General features: G+C 45.4%; 1 protein-coding gene across 1 annotated transcript in view; it reads left to right on the forward strand.

Annotated features, from left to right (window-relative positions):
- LOC134649740 (xaa-Pro aminopeptidase 1) overlaps positions 1-24,625 on the forward strand; it is a 58,259-nt gene extending 33,634 nt beyond the window's left edge. Inside the window, exons 2-12 of the mRNA XM_063504571.1 lie at positions 9,594-9,823; positions 10,028-10,234; positions 19,294-19,510; positions 19,830-19,998; positions 20,277-20,375; positions 21,495-21,756; positions 22,081-22,285; positions 22,572-22,805; positions 23,195-23,266; positions 23,798-23,952; positions 24,401-24,625. Of these exons, the coding sequence (XP_063360641.1) occupies positions 9,594-9,823; positions 10,028-10,234; positions 19,294-19,510; positions 19,830-19,998; positions 20,277-20,375; positions 21,495-21,756; positions 22,081-22,285; positions 22,572-22,805; positions 23,195-23,266; positions 23,798-23,952; positions 24,401-24,625 (2,075 nt within the window). The remainder of the gene's footprint in view (positions 1-9,593; positions 9,824-10,027; positions 10,235-19,293; positions 19,511-19,829; positions 19,999-20,276; positions 20,376-21,494; positions 21,757-22,080; positions 22,286-22,571; positions 22,806-23,194; positions 23,267-23,797; positions 23,953-24,400) is intronic.
- Positions 24,626-24,842: the final 217 nt, after the last annotated feature.

Genomic DNA, 24,842 nt, shown 5'->3' on the forward strand with positions numbered 1-24,842 from the left:
AGTTTTCGCGGCTAGAGTCTGTGTGGAAAGATAAGAGTCGTGGAATGTATTGGGCCCCAAACATTCCACGACTCTTCTCTTTCCGCACATACTCTAACATATATGTGTATCCATGTAACCGATGTAACGCCATGACGTTCGGCAAAATCTTTGTGTACTGCTGTTATGTAATATTTATCGATTTATGTTATGTAGTTACACAGGTAAAAGTAGTTGTAATCTGCACCAGTATGTACGAGTAAACACACACTTGCAACGATGCAAGTGTGCGTATAGATATCTTCTCACGGCGACTAACCACCTATTACTTAGTTCGCCGTTCGTCCACCTTCTGCAAGTTAGGTGCTCCTGGTACGTGGAGACCGGGTGCTTTGAACGGGTTACGTGGGTTCTACGTACCCACACAGTTTAACTAAGAACTTATAAGCTTTATTGTAAAGCAAGAAGGTCTATCATGAGTTTAGAATCTTCCTATATTTTATAACACACGCGTACTAAGCTCATACGCGGTTATCACACTGCTACGGCGCACGTTGCTTAAGTGTGTGAAAGAGACAGTTTTATACATGTATGTAGCGATGTCCCACGCCGCAGTGGTGTAAGGATTCGCATCCAATGTGTAGACTGCCATACAGACGCAAAGTGTGTAAATTGGGAAAACTTCATCAAGTCTGTTGATTGTTCTTAGGTGGTTGCTACTTAAGCGCTTTACACATCTTGGGTACCTACTTAATTTAAGATCCTAAATGTGTACGGTGTGTACCTTACCGATTTTCGTGACTTACTTTCGCTTTCCTCCCCCTTTGAACTCGAATTAAAAAAAAACTTAGTGCAGATCTTTTCAACCTTTACACTTGCTGTGCATTGTATTCTATATCAGTAATAAAAAATCAGTAGTAATCTTTAAATGTGGTGACAGATTTTTTTGCTTGTCTTCAACAGCTGTCTACAAAAAAAATGTCCTGTACAGGTTATGGGCTCAGTCAGGACACCAAGTTGTTTCGTTCCATTAAGGAGTAAAAAATAGCGTTTGCATCAGATAAATCCTATCCTGCCATAAATTTGTGTTATGTGTTTTGTACAATAAAGAGTTTATACATACATACATACATACATAAATCCCTATCTACAGGATGTTAAAAAACTGTTTCCCTTACTCTTCATGATGACGCTCCTCGGAGTCCTCGGTACGGAGTGAAACATGTCGAGCGTTTTCGACTTAAAAATACGTGAGTGACCCGTTTTTTTAATATATTTAATATGTCTTCCGAAATTATACATAAACAGGATCAAAGTACAACTAAAATTGAACCTTATTATTTCATACTATAATATATGATATTAAAATTTCCAATACAAACGCGGTGCCCCACGCGGAAAGATCCATAGCACTAACGTCCCCTATTCGGGACTCGGGACACAAAACACATACCTACACTTGAGATATGTGTAGCGCATGGCGAGATTCACCCTCGCGAATAACGCCTCAGTGCCATGAAGTCCTGGTGACAATTGACGTCACATGACGCAACACCTTCTGCAGGGGCTTCATCGGTAACGCTTAAGGCACAAAACGGGATAGAACTTTTTTTATGTTGTAGGAAGGAATTTGTTTTCTGTATCATTATTTCGGTGTGTCACTGGTTTCAGTAACATTGGCACTGTGACAAGTTATGATCTGGTACATAATTAGTAGTGTAGTACATCTTGTGCTCCATTACGACATCTTGTGATATAATAAGCACATTACGCGTACTACGTCGGAAAGGCCATATGGCAGGACAAAATAAGTGAATCTGCGAGTTTTGACTTGTAATTTTTTTCGATGATGTGGCTTTGTATTGGTAAAAAGTATGCAAAATTTAAGCCCTCAAAAATGTATACATAGTTTTAAAATAAAAAATAAAAAACGAAATATAATCTTTTTTCAATTTTTTTTTCTAGCCAGCCGATTTTGACGTGCGTCACGTATAATGTGAATATAGTAAAGACAATTACATATATGACATTAATTATTGCCGTACAAAATAGAAAAAAAAAATACAATTACTTAAGAAAAAAAAAATTACTTTCATGTCAGCGACACCTCCAAATTTTTCACCAATGCTAGCCTCTTTAATAAGTTACAAAATATACTTGGTCAACCAGATCTTGACAGTAGAAAAAGGCGGCAAATTTGAAAAATGTAGGCGCGAAGGGATATCGTCCCATAGAAAATTTGAATATCGCGCCTTTTTTTACTGACAAGATTTGGTTGACCAGCTATAAATGCATTTACTTAATTTTATCTGTGGTAGAACACGGTGTTTTTTTTTTAATTGAAAATACATCACTATACATTTTCTATACCCGCTCGTCAAAACTACTCGATTAAAAAATCTTTATAGAAACGTGCATGCTTATAATGATGAACACTGGCCACTTATAAAATAAAAATTAATAAAAATGTCCCTCTGTGCCGGTTATTCACATGAACTTCGAATATTTATCGGATATAATAATTAATTGGATTACAGGAAAGCAATCCAATTTGTTCAATTAATTAATTTTTTTTAACTTTTATTTTATATGTGGTGTTCAATTATTATAAGAAAATGTAATGTAGTGATGTATTTTCAATTAAAAAAAACACCTTGTTCTACCACAGATAAAATTAAGTAAATGCATTTATTTTGTAACTTATTAAAGAGGCTAGCTTTGGTGAAAAATTTGCAGGTGTCGCTGACGTGAAAGTAATATTTTTTTTTTAAAGTAATTGTTTTATTTTTCTTTTTTGTATGGCAATATATCCTATAATTAATGTCATATAATTGTCTTTACTATATGCACATTATACGTGACGCACGTCAAAATCGTCTAACTAGAAAAAAAAATATTGAAAAAAGATCATATTTCGTTTTTTATTTTTTATTTTAAAACTATAAACTTTTGGGGGCTCAAATTTTGCATACTTGTTACCAATACAAAGCCACATCATCAAAAAAAAATCAACCCGAAACTCGCTGGGGGCAGATTCACTTAGCTTATCCTGCCATGGCCTTTAAAGAACCATAAAGGCCTGTGCACACCGGCTTGCGTGTGCGTGACGTGCACGTGCGCGTGCGCTAAAATGTTGGAGCCGCACACGCACACGTCACGCATGCGGTGTGCCGTCCCTCATAAGGATCTATATACTACAACGCTGCACGCGCACGTGCACGTCACGCACACGCAGCCGGTGTGCACAGGCCTTAATATGTACTGCAGAACGTACGATATACGTAATTCGCAACGAGTGGCGAATTTAAATCGACACCGAGTTGAGATTTCCTATTTATCGCACTTGTATTGTATTTAAATATGTAACTAATATGTGACTGCTACATACTGATAGGCATTAAAATACGAGGGTTTATAAAACGAGCAGAAAGCGAGTTGTCTAACTTTCCTCCTGTTTACCTCCTGTTCGAAATTTGAATGTCAATATTAAATCGATAGATTTCGGCGTTAATGTTATTATTATGCAAGACATTTCCACAGATAAGAAATCTTATGTAACAATAGTTATTTGTTTTACAAGGGGGCAAAGTTGCTTTGAAACCCTCGCAACGCTTAAGATTCCATTTTTCGAACCACTCGCTACGCTCGTGGTTCAATTTTGGAATCTTTCGCTTGCTCGGGTATCAATATTAGCACGAGCGGTTAAACAAAATTTTCCCCCGAGTGAAACACAAAAAATTTCACCACACCAACCCGAAGCAAATATTAAATGTAAAATATCAAACAAAATCAAACCAAATCAAATTCAAATGAATGTTATTAAATATTTATCATCCAAAATCATCATTTAAAAGTAAATTTTACCAGCAAACATAAGAAATCAACTCAAAATTTGCATTTGATTACTTTGCCTCACATGTGAATTATTGATAGCAAAGTGCAACTTTGCTATCCGTTTTTGAAGTGCAAAGTAAGCCTTTTCGAGCTGGTGTGGTGAAAAATAGTTTATTTTTAGGCTGGCAGTAATTTGCAGTTTTTGAACGCATCATAAAGGGTGTAGATAGAATAATTATGTGTGTAGATAAAAATAACAAATGCTAAAGGATTTTTTTAATTGGGCAACTTGGACCTGATATAAAAGCTCTATTACTCCGATTACTCGCATCTATACATAATTGCTACTTTCTAGAATCAATAGTCAAAGATGTAACAAGACAAATAAATAGACAGATACAGACAGCATAATATATGATCATTGTCAAGAGGGCGCTGTTATTCTCATGTAAAATTAGTTGAATGAAAAAAATAGTTCCAATGAAATTCCGCAAAATGGCGTTGGCGCGTGATCATATATTACTGATCAGGCTTTAATTATACCTGCTGAAACCATGATGTCTATTTTTTTCTTGCATAGTAAATATGTAAAATTGTAAATACAATGTTGATATGTGACACGTAAAATTAAAACTAAAGTTAAACCCAAAAATTAAATTCGTTTTAGCAATCTAACAGGAAGTACCTACCTAAAAATACAAAATTTAAGTTACCTATAAAAACCCAATCACTATAATTAGTAATTACTTGATCCAGTCACCAGTGCTATTTTTGAGGTTTTGAATTTGGAGCTTTCTTAAATTTCTACAGGCTGTTTATTTAGTCGCCTAATTTACAGAGTGAATATATAGATCATACTGAGCAACTTTTACTATGGGGACCAACCCCGAAATCGCGGAAAATTTTACCGTTTCATACATTTTGGCTACCTACATTCAGCAAGTAAATTATTGCAGGTGACTAAATAAACACGCTGTATAAAAGTTCAAAACTCGAATTTAATGTGTACTTGTACAAGTACGCCGGTATTTACGAGGATTATAGATATGAATGAATACTTGACGCTACCTACTTCTTACCTTTTTTAGTGACGCATCCCGTGACGCGTCCCGCCTACAATGTTACCCTTACCCCCGCATTGTTTGTCCCCGGAACCTCCGCAGAGCTCATAATATCCTGGTAGAAAAAGGGGGCAAACCATTGTTCTCACGCACACGCACTTTTTTTTATTTACCCATCGTTTTGGTAGTCTTTGTGACTTTCTATTGGTTCATTTTAGGTACTTACAACCTGAGTTTAATCTAGGATCCTAGGCAAAAATAAGATAGGTTAGGTAAATTATCTGTTTAAAAAGTACTAATTAAGAATCAATTGTATTTAACCTACAGGTTAACAAAATTGCTTAGGTACAGTTCTGTAGTAAAAAGTTCTAAGCTTATGTTACTAATCTAATGATGTATAAAAGTGCGTGAAAGAGACTGAAGAGACACCTATGTTTTGTTGTAACAATTTAAAACACGTGAGACTGAAAGGGACGTCGATACGTTGCAATTCAATTTTAGATAAAGGGAATACAGTGTAGCTAACGTTACGCATGAATGCTTTTACGCTAATGTAATCTTTATTTTAAAGTGCTTAAGGGCGAAGATACAGAAGGTTTTATTGACTTTGTGGTTCTACTGTTCATCCCTTTGTAAAGCTTAGGGACTAGCTTGTAATGCAGGATCCTGTGGGTCATGTGATCCTGGTGGCAAAGTCGGGAAAGTTACAAAACGAAAGTCCGATCGTACCTATTCGTGTAGACGACGCCATTTTGGATCGTAAGCTCGATGAAAAGCTTCGACTTTCGCCCGCCCGCTGCTTTTATGGAGTTTTTAGGAGTGGTTACACTTTATTGTACAAAACACCAGTTTTAATATATGTTCATTAGGAAAGAAATAATAGATATTAGATATTTATCATTCAAAATCATCATTTAAAGGTCAATTCTACCAGCAAACATAACAAAACAACTCAAAATTTGCATTTGATTACTTTGTCTCACATGTGAACAAAATGCAACTTTCTCATTCGTTTTTGAACAATCAATTAAGCCTTTAGCTGGTGTGGTGAAAAAGTATTTGACTTTATAATTTCTTACACTATTGGTTAGAATAGTCTTTATAGTAGAATATAAATTTATTATGAATTATGAATGCCTCTGTGCCAATTTCTCTTGTTTGATGGGCCTTAAGAGGATAAGGGATCGTTTTTTTAGTTTACATAGTTACCTATAATTACATCCAGATACAAAATTGCATGACCACTTTATGAATAAATTCCATTCATAATGTCCTTGCACTTTTGTAGCTCTCTGTACCTACCTTACTAATGTAGAGTGTCTAATGCTAAGGCACAAGATACACTTGTAGGTTTTACTTACGTAAGTAGGGACACAGCTATACTACAGAAATTACAGAATGAGAGATGAATATCGTTATCTCATTCTAATAAATAGCTTTGTCCCTACTTACGTAAGTAAAACTTACAAGTGTATCTCTGTGCCCTGTTTATCAAAATCTTGTAACTTGTAATACAAGTGGAAGTCCCTTTCTAACAAAAGCTGTCAAAAAGGGACTTCCACTTGTATTATAAGTTACATTAAGCTTTTGATAACACGGCACTGGTCTAAGTGCGGTTTTTTAGACTGGCGTTTTATACGAGCGTAGGCGTACGCGCGCGAAAGCTCGTATAAATGACATGTAGGAAAATTTAACGGGCGTGTATAAGCTCGTACTGCCGTAACGAACGGTCGTATACCTCGGGTCGTATACGGTCGTATATACCTCATTACCAGTGATCATTAATTTTCCAGCAATTTTGGTGCAGCATTGTTGGTTAAATTAAAAGCATCTGTATGCCCTACTCTAGGTGGAATAGATAATTAGGGTTAATAACAGTAATATTAACCTTAACCAATCCTCTCCCTAGAAAAAAAAATGAAGAAAATCCTTTATTTTGCTGCACCAAAATTGCTGGAAAATTAACGATCACTGCTCATTAAATAGTTCGTTTTGCATTAGAAAAATAATAAACAACTTGACGTGTCTTTTTATTGAAAAACACTTTTGAAAAATAAGTCACGGCAATTATTAATAATATACGATTATTTACATTAAATGATAAATCACTTTCATAAGTTATAGTTACTGATTTTTAAAAAGCGTTTTTTCAATTTAAATACACGTCAAGTCAAGACCGCGTAATCTTTTTCTAACGCTTTTAGCGAATGAGCTACATATAGCCGAAAGCTAATCTTGGACGCGGAAACATTAGGATTCATCGAGAATGTGTTAGGATAAGTAAAATTTTCGTACCTATAATTTAGGATGCTACGGTGAAAAGCTATAACAAGTATGCGAGGAATTGACATACCTATGCATTTTGCATACTTACATACTTTAATTTACTCTAGTACTTACTTTTATTACATAATAATAATAGGTGTTATTTGTTTTGAACCTTTGCTATCTATTTCTTCTTCATAATTCATAATCATTCGTATAGATAGAGAATACTTGGTAGAATTCGGTGGTAGAGAAATCTACTGGTGTAAAATAGAATAAATAAAACAAATGGATTGTAATTAAGTTAATATTCGTGTCTCTCCCGTAAATGTGTTGTTTATATAGAAAATAATAAATATATAATTAATAAAAAAACTACGCAAAAGATATAAATAAAGCAGCTGCAAGCCTGGGAGCGTATAAATGCAATATACTTGCATTACGCATTTGTCTGTGTTAATGTTAATGTGTTAATCAGCGGTCGCTGTCACATAATTTATCTGCTCGCGTATTTGCAACATTCTCTGTCTCACTCTCATGACTCACTGCACTCTACCCTTCAAAACGTCTTATCTCCGTACCAGATGTATGTACTTACGGCCTTTGTGTTTTTATTGTAGGTATTGTGCGTGCATTGCAATGTCGAAGGGGCGGTCGGCGGTCGTTGGCCGTATCCTTGAGTATCCTTGAGGCAGGACTAACAGCCTCTTACATTAATATGATGCCTTGGTAACTCGCAGGATATTTCGTCCCTTTGGGAATACCGTCGGACCTGAGGGCCCACAGAATTCTTTAATTTTTTTTTTCGGTTATTGTTGTTTTAAATGACGCAGTGTAGGGTATTTTTATTATGATAAAGTTACATGTTATTTTATCATTTATGTTGCATTCTTATGTTATATACGGTCTTTACATATTGATATTGATAAATGCGACAAATTGCATGTGAAAAAATATCCTTTGTTAAAGATCCAAAATGGTATCTTTCGTTTTATGTTGCCTTAGTGTATGCCGACGTCACTTCGATGGTTTCAAGGCGCGTGGGAGGATTGCCCCTTACTAAACTTACGATGTAAGGAAGAAAGGACTCCTTACTCCCTCTGAAGTCCTACTACTTGTTGACGTCATTCCAATAGAATTCACATCCCTTGGGTACCTCATCGGGCAATGAACTTTCATCCCATTGCATTTGATTGGTGAAGGATCATATTTATGATTGTATACATTTTATTTATTTATTGTTAAGGCAAGGATATCATCTGTGGCTACCTATACATCGAATAAAAACTCAGAAGAAAGCCTCATAAAATTTAATTTGTTTTGGAATTATCCGTCGATTGACGTGGCTACGGCTACGCCCCTAAAGCTTTGGTTTCCTCCGAAAACGGTGCCGTCATATAGCGGCCGTCTCCATACAAATACTACGACATCCATATTTAACCGTATTATTTAGTATGGAGACGGCCGCTATATGACGGCACCGCTATCCTAGGAAAACCCGGCATAACGCAAGGGGAGTAAAAAAAGGATCACTCACAGCGAGAACGAGAGGGAAAGCCACGCCCGTTGTTATCCTTGTCGTTCGTGGAGCTTTGGGGAGCTTTCGTCTTGGCGCGCTCCGCTTGTTTTATGTTACCCTGGTAGATTCCCGCGCCGGGATCGCCGCTGTCGCTAGCCGCTTTCTCCTTCTTGAGGGGCTTTTATAGAATTAACGAGGGGGACGGCAATCTCGCGTATTCGAAGCGAGACCCCCACGTATTGTATTGGTTGTGTACTTGTGTAGCAAATACGCATGGTGTTTACTTTACAAAGGCATATATATAGGGCCGAAGGCGGTTTGTAAAAAAGGACGACGGGAATAAGCAAACACAGGTTCAGGCCGCGCGTGCGGCATGAAATGAACTGCTAACTGCAAGCCACATTTACATCCATAATTATATTGTTATTTTGTTTTTATCAATGTACAATCAGTCATGAATAATATCGGATACTATGTTAAAACGTGCCAAAAGTATTTACCATGCACTTTGTAACTATACCTACTCTGCACGCGCGAGTGCTTGTTCATACCGGTCTATATTTTTTAGTTCAATATGTTTGATAGCGACTATATAATAAATACGAGTAAGTATTTATTTATTTATAATGGGCACAGCTAATTTAAATTAGCAAATTTCTAACCAATTCCTAACTCAATTCGAATGACGGCAGAATTCTCTTGATTACAGAAACAAAGTTCCTCGTTACGTTATTTTTTACACAAATAATAAGTAATTACCTACTATGAACTAGGTTTGTGTAAGGGGCGAATATTCGTGATGGCGTCTCTCGCTACCCAGGGAAAATGAAAAAGACGCCATACATCACGAATGATCTTCGCCGAATTCCGCACCATAACATAAGATTGGCCTACTACTACACTATATTTTTTACATATATTTATTTATTTTTCAGCATGTCACGGCGCGCTCCGTACCCCCAACGTGACGAGCACGACCCCCGCGCCAACGCTGCCCACCCTACTCCCCGCCCCTACCGAGAACCAGCAACCCTCCATCACGTGCCCTGATGACGTCAGCACGAGTCCCCTGCAGCGGCTGAGGAGAGCCATGCGGGATACAATGTATACGCAGATGAGCAACTTCTTTGATGCCTTCCTGGTGTTCTACAGCGATGAGCATTTGGTACGTGTTGTTTTTCTTTTTTTCTACTGCCTAATTATTTTGTCTAATTCTGAATCCATGCTCACTATTCCATGTTTAATCTGACGGCGGCATAGAAGTCCCAAGCCTGACATTTATCGTAAACGCCCTAAAATCAAACCTTGTAAAAGTTGTAAACACCAAATCAAACTATTCTCAAGTTTTATACTCGCTTATGTTTCGCAGAGCGAGGAACCGCCAGCGGACGAACGGCGCCTCCAATATATCAGCGGATGGGACGGAGCAGGCACGGCCGTAGTCCTTGCACAAGGAGAGGCGGCCGTCTGGGTGTCAAGTGGCGACGTGGGAAGAGCAAGGGCTTCGCTGTCCTGCTCGTGGCTGGTTATAGATGCTGATGACTCCGGCCAGCCTAGTATCGCTGAGTGGATTGCGGTGAGTTCCTTCCCGCTGTTTGGAAGAACGTGGATGATAAAATATATTTAATTCTAATTGGTCTGTCTGTACGTTCACTTTTATCGTCTATCGTATCAGGCGACAGTCTCACACCTAGGTACAACTTTGTTAAACATGATAAACGCAGGACCATCTCTACTGCACTAAATTGATATGATGGGTGACGTTTAACTCCATCTTTTTTTATATCCGGAAAAGGGTCGCGCTAAATCTTGATTGCCAATTTAAATGGGTCACTGTTGCGCTTGGGCCATGGCCACCCCATTAACCCCATGTCAGACTTTATTGTTTTACTTTCCCTAATATCATGTACTAATAGTCAGTTGCTGATAAGGGGGTGTGAAATTAAACTATTATTATCAGGCAACTAAGTGCTATAGCATAATTTTTAAGAAAAAAAAACCGACTTCTATGCGGCCCGGTGAAAGATTATTGTAGATGGTGCGCTATGTAGAAAAGGAAGCATTTCGTTTCTGTAAGGCTCGCAGTTCTAACCTAACCTAACCCACTTTTGTTCGGTTCTGTGAGGATAGCAGTTCAAACCTTTTTTTTTTTTTTTTTTTTTTTTTTTTTTTTTACGAGGGGAAATGCGTTGCGCATACTCCCGCCCCCGGGGGGGGTCGGGAGTTATGTGGGACTCTCCTCCCATAGGGGGAGGCCTACCCACTAAAACCCCTCGGTGTACCCTCGCTCCGCCTGAGGTAGGGCTAAGGGAACGCTTGGCGCTTACCTCGGCCCTGCCATGTGCGTGTCGCCCTTGCGGGCTCGGCTATTGCGGCTTTTGCCACTGTCCCTCCTAGGAGTGCACTTTTTGCGCCTTATCCGCCTCGGGACACTCTCGTCAGGCAGGAGACCCCCCGATCTCCTGCCCGAGGTCCCAGTTAGGGCGGCAAGCGGCGGTCATACGCGGCCCGCCTCCGCCCGGTCCTTTTTCGGCGGATAGGGAGCGAGAGGGGATCGTCCTCTCGCTCTCTCTCCGCCGCCTCCTTTAGGGACATGACAGCGTCGCAGAACGCGACGACCGCCTCCCAGGTGCCTCTGTTACGGACCATCGCACTGGCTATTGCCGGCAGCGATAGGTCCGCTCCAAGAACCGCAGCCATCTCCGATCTCGGTTCATCCCACGCAGGGCATACGGCGCGGGTGTGATGCGCCGTGTCCTCCTCACCTCTGTCACAGTGCTTGCACACCGCTGTGTCCTCTCGTCGTGCCACTCGCCACAGGTACCTACCAAAGCAACCGTGCCCAGTAAGTACCTGTGTCAAGTGGTACGTCATTGGCCCGAAGTCGCGCTTCAACCAGTCCCTAAGGACTGGGCGTACTGCGCCCACCACCTCGCGGCTTGCGCTCGGGGCTTCTAGCCTTTCATCCCACCTCCGGAGAAGGTCATCCTTGGCCTCCTCCCTCCAAAGCTTGATCTCCTCCGGAAGTGGACGATTTCCCGCCGCCCGCTCTTCCGCAACTTGCCAATATACCGCCGCCAGGACCCCAGCCTCCAGGTCCCATGGTGGGCTGCCGGCCAGCAACGTCGCCGCCTCAAAGGAGACCGTCCTGTACGCTCGTATCGCTCTTGTGGCTATAACCCGTTGGGGTCTGCGCAACAGGGCCACGTTCCGAGCGTTCAGGGATTCTGCCCATATTGGGGCCCCATAGAGTGCCATGGAGCGCACAACACCCTGGTAAAGGCGGCGGCATGTGCTGCCCGGTCCCCCGGTGTTCGGGAGCAGTCCCCCGAGTGCTCCGGCTGCGGCCAGCAATTTTGGCGCCTTCCGCGCAAAGTGCTCAGTGAAGCTCCACCGACCGTCGAGGACAATGCCTAGGTACCGCATCGTCGACTCGACGGCGATGGAGGTTCCCCCGACCACTATTTCCAGCCCAGGAGGCGGTGCGTTTCGAGGCCCGTGAAAACAGAGAGCCTCGGACTTGTTGAGGGCCACTTCGAGTCCCAAGGCCCTAATGCGACTCACCACGTGAGCTACCCCTGCTGTGCCGAGCAGGACGGCCTGCCTGTGGGTGCTCCCCTTTGCGGTGACGAGAGTGTCGTCAGCGTAACACAGTACGTTGACGCCCCGCAGGTTGGTACCGCGAAGCACCCAGTCGTACCCGATGTTCCACAGGAGTGGTCCGAGGACTGACCCCTGTGGGACACCGCACGTGACCGTCCTGCTTGCCCATCCAGCTTGAGTCGGGTATGTGATGGCCCGGTCTCTGAAGTAGTCCTCGACTACTATTCTGAGATAGTGGGGCACACCGTGGTACTTCAGTGCCTCCTTGACAGTCTCAAAGGGCAAAGTGTTGAAGGCATTCGCTATGTCTAGCGACACTGCCAACAGCACTCCACCCCGTGAGACTGCCCCATCGGCGAGGACCCTCAACCGCGCTATGGCATCAATGGTCGACCTTTCCCGCCGAAAGCCGTACTGGCACTCGTGCAAGTCGGGTCCTACCTCCCCGAGGTGTCTGACGAGACGGGCCGCGAGCACTCGCTCAAGGAGCTTGCCCATCTCGTCAAGCAAGACTATGGGGCGATAGGCCGACGGCGACTCAGCCGGGCGCCCGTCCTTCTGAAGAAGGACGAGCTTACCGGTCTTCCAGCTTCGCGGGAACCGACCTTGTTGGAGACATGCGCGGAAAAGGGCCCTCACTCTCTCCTCCAGCTCACCAAGCGCGAGCACCACGACACGTCCGGGCACACCGTCAAGTCCGGGGGCGCTGTCTTTCAGCCGGAGCCTTAACACCGCTGCCCCGAGTTCCCCCTCTGTGACAGGAGGTATGTCCTCCTCTACCGCAGTGCTGGTAGCGTTCCCACCCATCGCTGGCGGATGCCATACACCTCGTTCAGGGAACAGACCAGTAAGGATTCGTCCTAAGAGGTCCGGCTCAAGGCTGCTGGTTAGCGGAGGGGCCCAAGGCCGGAGTTTTGCCCTTACAGTTTTGTAAGGGCGTCCCCATGGGTCCCGGTCCAGCGTCTCCAGCCACTCCTTCCACGCCGCTTCCCTAGCCTGTGCGATGCCTGCCTGCAGGGTGTGGCATTTGACTCGGTAGGCGGCGTAGAGCTCATCCTCCCTGGCCGGATCGCGTATCCTTCTCCGTCTGCTCCTGGTGTATTGGCGGCGCGCAGCTGTGCATCCGCTTCGTGCCTCACGAAGCTCCTCGCGCCACCAGTAAAGCCGGCGCCGCGGCGGAGTCGCCTTTGCTCGGGGCATTGCTGCATCGCATATGCGCTGGAGAGCAGCAACCTGCCGCTCCGCCTCGGCGTCGACTTCACCGATGGGCCTAGGCCCGGCCTGCCACCCCTCGACAATCGCTGCCTCTTTGGCCATTTCTCGGTCGAGTTTGCGCAGTTTCCAGCGCGGCCCTTCCCCCGCAGTGGGTCGACCGACACCCCTTGGAGTGGCAGGGAACGTGGAGACATCGAATCGAATGTAGCGATGATCCGACAGCGTCTCCACGTCTACCCTCACTCCCCACCCCATTACGCGCCGTGCGAGAGCAGGGCTGGCCATTGTTAGATCCACAATTGACCCGCCCCGCTGTCGCACGCACGTGTGTGTCGACCCCCTGTTGAGGATCTGCAACCCCACTTCGACCGCCCATTCTTCCATGGCCTGCCCTCTCGCGTCCGTCGCTGGGGATCCCCATGTCGTGGACTTGGCGTTAAAGTCTCCAGCGACGAGCACCAGCCCCGGGCGACTGCTGCCGATCAGAGAGCCCACCTCATCCAGGAATGACTCGAACTCGGCCAATCTCCTGTTTGGCGAGAAATACGCCCCAACCACCATCGTGTCTCCTAATAGTGTGGCGACAAAGCCGTGGCCTCTGGTGACGTTTTGGTGACGCGGCGCATTAGCTTGGGCCTGCGTGACAACCGCTACTAGGCCATCCCTGTCACCAGCCCAGTTGTCCCTCGGGGGCACAGAGTAGGGCTCTGCCACCACCGCGACATGTATCAACCACTCCGCCATGCTTTGGAGCAGGAGGTCTTGAGCTCTGGCGGAATGGTTGATATTCGCCTGCAGATACCGGACGGCCATTCCTAACCATTGGCTGTCCGATCCTCCTCGACCCCAGGCTCAGGCCTTCGTGGGGGACTTGGCTGCGTAGAGGCTCCGGGGCCACCTGCAGCAGTTTTCTTCCGTTTGGGTGGGTTGCATGTTTTGCTTCCCACCCTATGGTCTGCACGGATGCCCGCAGCGGCGCACAATGAGCAATGCGCGGTGGCATTGCAGTCACGCGCGATATGGCCCGTCCCACTGCAACGGTAACATATAAGGCTCCGATCCACCTCCGACTTGCACTTCGCACGCACGTGTCCCACTTCCAAGCATCGGAAGCATCGCGTGGGCCGACTGTCGAGCAGTCTGACCTGCGCCGACACCCACCCCACGCGGACCCGTCCGCCCTGCGCCACCTTTTTGGCAGCTGCGATAGGACACCGCAGCCACACCGTACCCAACCCCGAAGGGCCGAGCGTGACCTCCCCGGACTTGATGTCCTCCTCTGCGCAGCCACCTTCCTTTGCTACCGCCGCCACCACTTCCGAGGAAAGCACGGAGTCGTCCAGGCCCGAGATGCGCATCTCCGCGCATTTGGTGGGCCTAGATATACGGACCAGGGCAGGGTCCAGCACCTCCCGCAGTTTGGCGGCCAGATCATCTGCCTTTTGGCCGCTCGCCGCTCCGGGGATCTCGAAGGCGCGGGCATCCGTGGCGGTCCTTCGGATCCGAACACCCGCGATCCCCATCGAGTCAATGTCGACCTTGCTTTTAGCCTCGTTGAGTACGGCGGCGTAGCTCGTGCTGCTATCGGCCTGGGGTATCAGTGTCAGCACCACCGCTGATGTGTTAGGAAGGCGAAGCTTCCGGGCTTTCTTTGGTGGAGCCTTGTTCGTAAGGTTCACCTCCTTTTTTTGCACCCTTGGGCTTTCCCTTTTTCCCCTTCTTTACTACCTCGGACCAGGTTGACGTGGCAGGTGCAGGCGCCAGCGCAGCAGCGGCGGAGCCTGGCATTACCGGGGCCGGGATTTCCTGGGCGGAGCTTCCCTTCCGGGGCTTCTTCTTCTTCTCCCTCCCCACAGAGCCTGAGGAGGAAGGTCCCTTTGCAGGCACCATAGGCGAGACCAGGGCCTTCGAGGAAGCGCCCGCGAGCCTTTTTTCCTTGTGAGTAGTCTCTCCGCCGGACGGAGGGAGGAGTCTGTCTTTGATTGTGGTCATGTGGGCGTCCAGGTACGACGTCACCTGGGCCATGACCACGCGACAGATCTCCTTCGTCAGAGGCGCCGAGGTTTTGCTCTGTTCGGCCACCGTCTTCGAACTCCTATCCTGTCCGGGTAGGGAGGATGCAGCACTGCCCTGCTGACGCATCGCCTCCATTTGGGCCTTAATTTCGGCCATTTCTTTTCGGAGACTGGCCATCTCCCCCCTCAGCCGGTCGTTGTCGGCCTGAAGCCGCGTCGTTTCCTCGGTGGCTGTGCGTTGACTGAGTTCAGCAAACGCATCCGTGATTGCCGACGAGGCGTCTTTTAGGCGGCGGATGTACGGGCCCTTCAGATTCTTTGATGTGGCTGCCACCCTTTCGATGACAGCCACACTATCCGCGACCTGTCGTCTCAGGTCCCGTATGCCGGGCTCTTCTTCGGGGTTCGCCCCAGGCCGAGGAATGGTGTCTTTGCGGAACCCTTGCCGCGTTCGGATTTCCATTTGTTCCAGCTCTTTCTCCGCCTCGAGGCGAGCCTCTTCCCGGAGGGCACGGTTATAAGCTTCTCTTGCCTTAGCCATGCCCATGTAATTCCCAGTCGTGGGGGGGCGGCCCCGGCGTTTAGAGGCTTGGGATGAGCCCCCGCTGCCGGTTGAACGGCGCCCCTCATCTCCGCTGGAGCCTGGCATAGAGTCCGAGTCGGATGGTCGAGGTCTTTTATCTGGGCGGTCCTGCCACATCCTACCGTACTCTTCACCCTCCGTTGTCTCCACGTCCGAAATTGGCACTGGGCCCGCGGGTTTGAGTGGGGTCGGCATCCGTGGGCGCACCTTTCCCTTTCCCCGGTTTCTGGGGTTGCCCGTTGGAGCCTTCCCCTCCAAGGTTCCTTGACGTTCCGTGGTCGGGCTCCCATGGCGACTAGGGGGGGGGGGAGTCATCGGCGACGGGCTGGACCGCACCGTGTACCTGGTGCCGTCCGAGTCACCCCCCCCTCCCGCTAGGATCCCTGGGTCTATTCGGGTCAGGAGGACTTTGGCGACCCTCTCGAACCTGGCCTCACGGCCTCCCTCGAGCGCCAGTAGTGCGCGTGGCTCCTCCTGTCTTGCCCCTACTTCTGTGGCGGTGCTCGGAGTTGCACCTGGCGCACGCCGTATAAAGCGGCCCTGCCTGTCCCTTGCCTCTGTTAGGACGTCAACCCCTCCAAACGGAGGAATCTGCAGCTCGGGCAAGCTGAGGTCAATGCGTGGGCTTGGATAGTCCACACATTGACTGTGCTGTGACACGTTCGCCTGTGCAGGGACAGGCCCCTGCACGGGCGAACGCGCCAAGGAGCTTCGCGGGAAGAAGACCCTTTCCTCCTCGTCCTCAGAGTTTCCTCCCCTCATCCGCAAAATATCCATATCGCTTGCGTAATCGAGTTCCGTTTGTTCATAGCCAATGTCGTGTTCACGAGAGCCGGCATCCCGCCGGCCCACGAAGCAACTTTTGCCCCCTCCGTATACGACGGGGCTCTCACCCGCCGAAGCGAGTGAACGGGATTGGTTACCCGCCCGGAGAATTTTAAAGTTGCTGAACTCCATGATTAGCTTTTTTTAAGGGGTGGGCTCCCCCGCACGCTCGGGACTGGACTCCCTCCAGCCACGCATCCCATCGGCGCGATTGCTCACCTTGGGATTGGGGTAATTTATTATAGTGGTTTTCTTCCACGCGGTGCTACTCTCAATGAGCAGCACCCCCGGCCGGCTCAGTGCGGGTTACGGGTTGCCCGACGGGGAGCCGAAACTCACCCAGCAGTCGCATGACTGCAACTGCCAGACCCGTCGCGCCGCGAGCCTTGAAGGCCCGCCATCCCACGCCGCTCGAAGGCGGCCGCTGCCCAATATTAGGGCTCCTTCAAACACGGTGCACGCGCACCACCACCGTGCGTGCCTCCGTCGCGGGTACCTGGCCTCGTGAGATCCACACACATCTCAGGCCAGGCCCGCCCACCCTATGTACTTCCCCTGCGCCCTCTGCTCCGTCAGAGGGACGCGGGGAGAACCGTCATGTGCCGCTCTTTGTCTGGTCTCTCACCCCAGGCCTGTCTGGTATGGGTAGCCCTGTCCGGCGTAGCCCCGAGGATCATTGAGACACGCAAGCCCCCCCACCACGGCAAGGTGGCAGCACTTCGAGGGGGATAGCAGTTCAAACCTAACCTAACCCACTTAACGGCGCATGCGGTGCGGTGTACGGGGGTTTGAGCGGGAGGGGTTTGGCCTCATCATACTTTATACCTACATTTTATGGTAGGTAATCATAGTGGTTTATTTAGTTTAGGTATCATAGTGATTTTCCGGGTCAAGGTCCGGGTCTGTGTCCGAGTCCGGGTCCGAGTCCGGGTCTAGTCCAGGTCCGAGTCCGAGTCCAGGTCCGGGTCCGGGTCCGAACCGGATCCGAGTCCGGGTCCCAGTCCAAGTCAAAGTCGAAATTCGAAATCACCAAACATGTACTATGCGTCGTTGAAGAGTTCTGTTCTGATCATCATCAGCAGTTCCAGTTCATCAAATGCGACAGTTTTTAATGTTAATGCTTTATTTTATGATGAAAATACAGAAAATTCTATACGTGTGCCTTTAAGATTTGAGGAGTTCCCTCGATTTCTCATGGATCCCATGTTCAGAACTTGAGCTTGACATAAATATGGCTTAAAAACCTAACTTGCTTAACAAACATAACGAAAATGTTACTTTTTAAATGTATATGCATGATTTGTTGATTAAAACACAACAATCACTATATGTATGCCTTTAAGATTTGAGGAGTTCCCTCGATTCCTTATGGATCTCATCATCAGAACTCGAGCTTGACAGAAATGTGGCTTAAAAACTAAACTTGCTTAACAAACATAACGAAGAGGACAAATCGCCAAACGTGAACTATGGGTCGTTGAAGAGTTCTGTTCTGATATCATCAGCAGTTCCACTTCATCAAATGCGACAGTTTTGAATAAAAATGCTTGATTTTCTGATGAAAATACAAAAATCTCTATACGCACACCTTTAAGATTTGAGGAGTTACCTCGATTCCTCATGGATCCCATCATCAGAACTCGAGCTTGACAAAAATGTGACTTAAAAACTTAACTTGCTTAACAAACATAACGAAGAGGACAAATCGCCAAACGTGAACTATGCGTCGTTGAAGAGTTCTGTTCTGATCATCATCAGCAGTTCCACTTCATCAAATGTCACGTTTCTGAATGTATATGCTTGATTTGTTGATAAAAACACAAAAATCACTATATGTATGCCTTTAATATTTGAGGAGTTCCCTCGATTCCTCATGGATCCCATCATCAGAACTGGGTTTTGACAAAAACGGGACCAATCTGTATGCATATACATACAATCAAAAAAAGAATTTTCAAAATCGGTCCAGTAATGACGGAGATATGGAGTAACAAACATAAAAAAAAAATAAAAAAAAAAATAAAAAAAAACATACAACCGAATTGATAACCTCCTCCTTTTAGATTTGGAAGTCGGTTAATAAAAATAGCACTGGTAATAATGGTCTCATTCAACCGTTCCGAAACAATGAATAGTCTGATATTGGCTGAACATACTTGGGGGTTAAATCCGTAGCCCATAACTTAAGATCCTCTATCAAATTATTTGCTTGGATAAAGTGCATTGATTTCAAGTGGAACTATCACCTCCATAATTACCTACCTAAAATTCACACTAGTGACACTACCTCACGACCCTCAGAACGAATCCGGCCTTCACTTATACGATATCTCACTCGTGGCCACTTTCTGGTCAACCTATCTACTGAAAATTTACACAAATCTTACTTTACAGACCCGAATCGGCCACACCGGTCGCGTCGGCGCCGACGCGCGTCTGATCTCCATATCCGAGTGGTCAGCGTTGGCCACGGGCTTGCAACCAAGCGGCATATCTCTGGTCCACGTGCCGACGTTGCTGGACCAGCTGTGGAACGAGGAGACGGACCCGGAACGACGACGACCTGAGCCTTCGAGGATCGTGGCTAGCTTGCATCAGAGCGATTGCACAGGTTTACTATTAACACCTTGATAATACCTCTATAAATATTATGTACCGACGGACATTTCTGAACTTTCTAAATTTAAGAAAATTAATTTAAGGAGGTTAATTTTCTTGTGAAATTTTCCAGAAGCTTTATATCAATTAGAACCTAATTAAAGTCCGATGCTGCTAAGTTCTTGGCAGTGACAAAGTATGGCCACACCATACTTCACGTCTTCACGTAAAACTTTGTGAGCGACTAACCGTGATCTGAATCTTACTATCCCTTGTCATAAAATTGTTTGTTATAGTTTCTGTGAAGTCACCTACTTCTTTTTTTTCTCCAGGCCTAAGTTGGCGAGACAAAGTATCGTTCGTGCGCAACGAGCTCCGCGTGCTCGGGGCCGACGCCATGGTGGTGACCGCTCTCGACGAGGTAGCTTGGCTGTTGAACGTCCGTGGAAGAGATTTGCCGTACGCACCGCTGCTGAAGGCTTTCGTCGTTGTTAGCACGAGGTGGGTTCACTGCTGACTTTGGTACTGGCAGTAGCAATTTTGTCCGCGATATGTTTGATGTATCGGGAATATAAATTAGTCTCAAGAGCGCAACTTGCCTGGTAAATGTAGCTGTGCTGAGCTTGTGCCACTTGTGAATGGCATTGACATATAGGTACCTACTTTTGTGGCTAGTAGGTACCTACGTAACGTGTAATCGAGGATTTCGAGACAATAGTTGCCTGAAAATAAAGTTAAATTCATATTTTTATAATAAATATTTTTTCCTCCATCAACAGGGACCTGAAAGTGTACGTGCCACAAGGCAAACTGTCCATGCCGGTGCGCGAGGCGCTGGCGGTCTACAACTGTCCGGTTCATAACAACAACTGTACCAGGTTTGTCTCTTCACTTGTACTTTGCAATAGGTAAGTGCCAAGCTAACATTGGTACGATGCCTCCGGTTTCCTGGGTTGACGATTCAAATGCAACGGATTTGATTATTGCTTTTTACCAAAGACCTACTCAATAATTTCAATTGAAATGGTGACGCGAAAAGTTGATCCCAAAAAATTAAAAATTAACTTCTTCTTACTATTACTCAGGACGTACGCCTGGGATTCATATTGGACAGTGAACGAGTGTGTAAGAAACGGCTGCCATACAAAGTTCGTAACACTATAAATTCGATGGAATATATGTCTTAATGTTATACCAATACCGTCCAAAATAACGGAACGGCTGTACTGTGCACAATGTCTGTTCAATGGTTGAGCTCGAACAACATGTCGATAATAATAATCGTCGTGATCCAATATTTATACGCTAAATGTTTCATGTGCCAAAAACTGCACCGTGTCTGCTATTTGCTGAAATGAATGTTAAATATGTGAATGTTTTAAACGAAGTGTTGTGCAATTTGTGCATTGTGACTACAAGGATTAAGCGGTTTTGTTGTAAAATCTAATTTCACAGCCAAGACATCATATTTATCTGTAACAAGCTTATACTCGTGCTTTACTGAAAAATAAAAATAAAAAAATTCTCCACACCAGCTCGTAAGGGTTTTTTATTTTCTTTAAATTGATGAGAGAGATGCAATATTCACCAAAATTTCAAAGTAAATTGATGCAGATTTTTAGTTGTTTCCTCATGGTGGCTGGTGAAATTGATTTGTAAGTAGGTACTTAATTATTTGAATGATAAATATTTAAAAAAGTTCATTTCGATTTGATTTGTAATGTTAGTATGTACTTACCTACCTATAGGTATAGTACCTTCCTCGCGTTGTTGGTGTGGTGAAAATTGTTGTGTTTCACTTGGTAGCAAAGTTTGTTTAACACCCTAATGCCTTGAAACCCTCGCAACGTGCAAGATTCCACTGCTATGCTCGTAGTCCATTTTGGAAGTTTTGCACTTGCTTGGGTATCAATACTAGAAGTTAAACAATAACTTTGCCCCCCCCTGTAAAACAAAATAACTATTTTGTAACGAATTGAAGCATCACGTCTTTTCAGCATAAAAGACTACTCCATGATCTACACGGACCTCCGCCGCATCACCGACGCCAAGGTCCTCATCCCCTCCGGAGGAACGTTCCAGAAAGGCGCCTCGGCCGCCATAGCACAGAGCGTGCCGCGGGCGCGAGGCTTCTACGTGCTGTCGCCAATTATGTACCTCAAGGCTCAGAAGACTAACGCCGAAGTGAAGTGTATGAGGAAGGCGCATCTGAGGGATGCTGTTGCGATGTGCACGCTGATCAGTTATCTGCAGGGAATGGTACGGTTATACCAAATACATCATCATTCTCTTGCTTGTTGTATGCAGCTATCCTTAAAATTTTACAAAACACAGAACCGGCTTCACAAAACAGTATGCTGTCCTTTTCAGTATATTATTATGATCTTTATTACCAGTTCCACTTCACGGAATGTCGATTTCTGAAGATAGCATAGACGTTCGAGTGCTTACCTTCCCAGTTCATGTCGTCTTTAAGCTTACCTACCTCACTAGCGATAGAGGTGACACCAGGGTGTCACGTTTTCCTTACTGCACTGGCTTTGGTAATTTATGCTCAAACTCAACTATCCTTTATTTTTAAAGGTAAAGGGCCAATCGGAGATCTCCGTAGCCATGAAGGTGGATGTCACGCGCGCCACGCAGGCCAACTACGTGGGGCCGGCGATGCGCACGCGCGTGGCGTTCGGCGCGAGCGCCGCCGACCCTGACTACCGCGCCACGGTGCAGTTGAATAGACAGGTGTTCAGCAATACTACGCTTGTGATACAGTCTGGGGGACAGTACATAGGTAATAACACTACGAGTATTATCAACTGCCTCAATTATTACAATAGGTACTTAGTTGTCTTTTGTCCCTGTTTTTAATGTTTTACCTATACCATTCACATTTTCACAATAGTCCACTGACCAAATTATAGCTAATAATTTGTTTTTCGATTCCCACGTAATTTGACTACCCAACCTGTGTGTACAAACAAACTCAACGTTATTGTCGACAAAATACGATTGAAAATTCAAATAAATATATAGCACTTAAGGTAAACTACAAAATAAACAAGTAATTTTATTTCCAGAGGGCACAACCTTAGTGACCCGCACACTCCACTACGGCGACCCCAAGCTAAGCGAAAGACGCGCCTACACAACAGTTCTCCGCTCGCTCGCGGCTTTATCAACCCTGCAACCGCCGGCGGCGCTGCCGGCGGCGCACGCCGACCCCGTCGCGCGCGCGCCGCTGTGGGCCGCGAGGCAGGACTACCTGCGGCCCACGGGCTACGGCGTTGGTGCAGCCAATCATCGAAAAGAAGGTAGACTGAGCTAGTTTGGCGCTTCAATTAAGTGAGATCGACCTTCTCAACTCAAGTCATAAAATCGGGCGATGCCCGACGTACGGGGCGGGCTATGCACGCTCCAATGCCGGGCGACCATTTCATAAAAATATCGGGCGAAGCCCAAGGTACGAGACCCGCTGTGTGCGCTCCAATGCCTGCATGGCGCCCACTTACTAATAAAATAGAGCGAAGCACGTACGAGGTGCGCAACATGTAGGTATCGTTAATTATATGTTATGTATAATGTTTTCTACATGTCAATTTCAGATAAGAAAATTTTCTTTCATTTTTGAGCGCAAGATTTCGGGAGTCGGGTCGGGATTTAGTTTTTGAACTTACACATTTTTAGTTTTGTCTTATTACAGACCCCGTGGTCATCGACTACAGACAAGACAAGAACCTGTATACATTGGCGGAAGGATATTTTGTCACAGTCGGTTAGTATCTAGTTATAGTTACTTATTCTGAGCATTTTCAGCAAATCGACAGCTAAGCCCCCACAATGCCTATTTCGCCTACACGGGGTTAGATAGACTACACGGGGTAGCAAGATATCACTCATATCTTAATCTGACGCGCTTGAGTAAACATAAAAATCCCCTCTTGGGCTCCCCTACTATAAGAAAAGTGTGGGATTTTACTAAGGTAAACGTACTGGTGCTCGATGCGGTCCCAGTACATGTCATAAGTCATCATCTTGAAACTTAAGTCATTGTCAATAGAGGTGACAGCAGGGTGTCATCTATTGGGCATTAGTATGTCGAGCACTAGTACGTTTGTAGCAGCTGGCTGTCAAGACTGCAATATGATATACATATGTACCTATTGCCCCTATTGGTGGGTGGTGTGGCTATTGGTTTCCTGACAATACCTAAATGATTTTTGATTTGATTTATTCTTCAACTGTGTACGTTTTCTAAAGTTCCTTTGTTTATTCCTTGGATAAACCTTGTATTGAATGCTTCCAGAGCCCGCATGGTACGAGCCGGGCAAGTTCGGGATCAGTCTGGGGAACATACTGGAAGTGGGAGCCAAGTCCAACGAATACTTGTACTTCACTGAGGCTACCTTGGTGCCGTTTGAGCGGAAACTTATCGAGACGTCCATGCTCACTGAGTATGAGGTTAGTACAGGCTATTTCATATGATTCGATGAACAATTTATAAAATAAATAAAAATATTATCTTTGAATAATTCTTTAACGGAATATCTGGGGTCCGTTTCTCAAAAGCTTGTAACTTGTAATACAACAAAACAACAAAACACAACAAAAGCTGTCAAAAAGTGATATCCGCTTATATTACAAGTTACAAGATTTTGAGAAACGGGCCCCTGATGGTGGGATATATGCAGATTGCAGATGCGGTGAAATCATCGAAATATTTTTTTTTTGCTAAATCCAGTATCTCAGCAGTCAACACAAAGTCTACATTAGGCACTTTTCTCCATTCATGAAGATTACTCTTGAATGGAGTAAACCTTTAAAGCTGAACCTCAAAAAAAAAATCATTAGGTTTATTTTTTTTTTAAATAAGTGTTGGTTTTTTTTACCAATGTGTCCATTTGTCCAGCTAACCTGGTTAAACAACTACAACAAGCGGATCCGCGACGTGGTCGGTCCCGAGCTGAAGGCGCAGGGCCTCACCGACGTCTACTACTGGATGATGAACAAGACCGTCCCCTACCCACTGCCCTCTAAACAGACCAAGTGTAAAACCAGCTCTGCGGATTGGGAAAAGCCTGGGCTCTCTCTTGTCATAGGGGGGATTGTCTGTGTTGTTAGTAGAATTTTATAAGCATATGTCTTTAAGATTATGAGACTTTAAACCGATTTTACAGTGCAAGAAGTAATTAGGGCGTAAAGCATGCTATTCGAGTATATTACCGTATACAAAACCCCAATGATTACTTCTAATGCTATAAAAAGGAACTATAAAATAAATATGGTAATCAAATTATTTCTAGAGTTAGAGCAAGATAAGTCTGCAACAATTTTGATAGCACACGCAGTGC

This window comes from Cydia amplana, chromosome 7 (genome assembly GCF_948474715.1).
Source record: "Cydia amplana chromosome 7, ilCydAmpl1.1, whole genome shotgun sequence".
In the NCBI taxonomy this organism is placed as follows: domain Eukaryota; kingdom Metazoa; phylum Arthropoda; class Insecta; order Lepidoptera; family Tortricidae; genus Cydia; species Cydia amplana.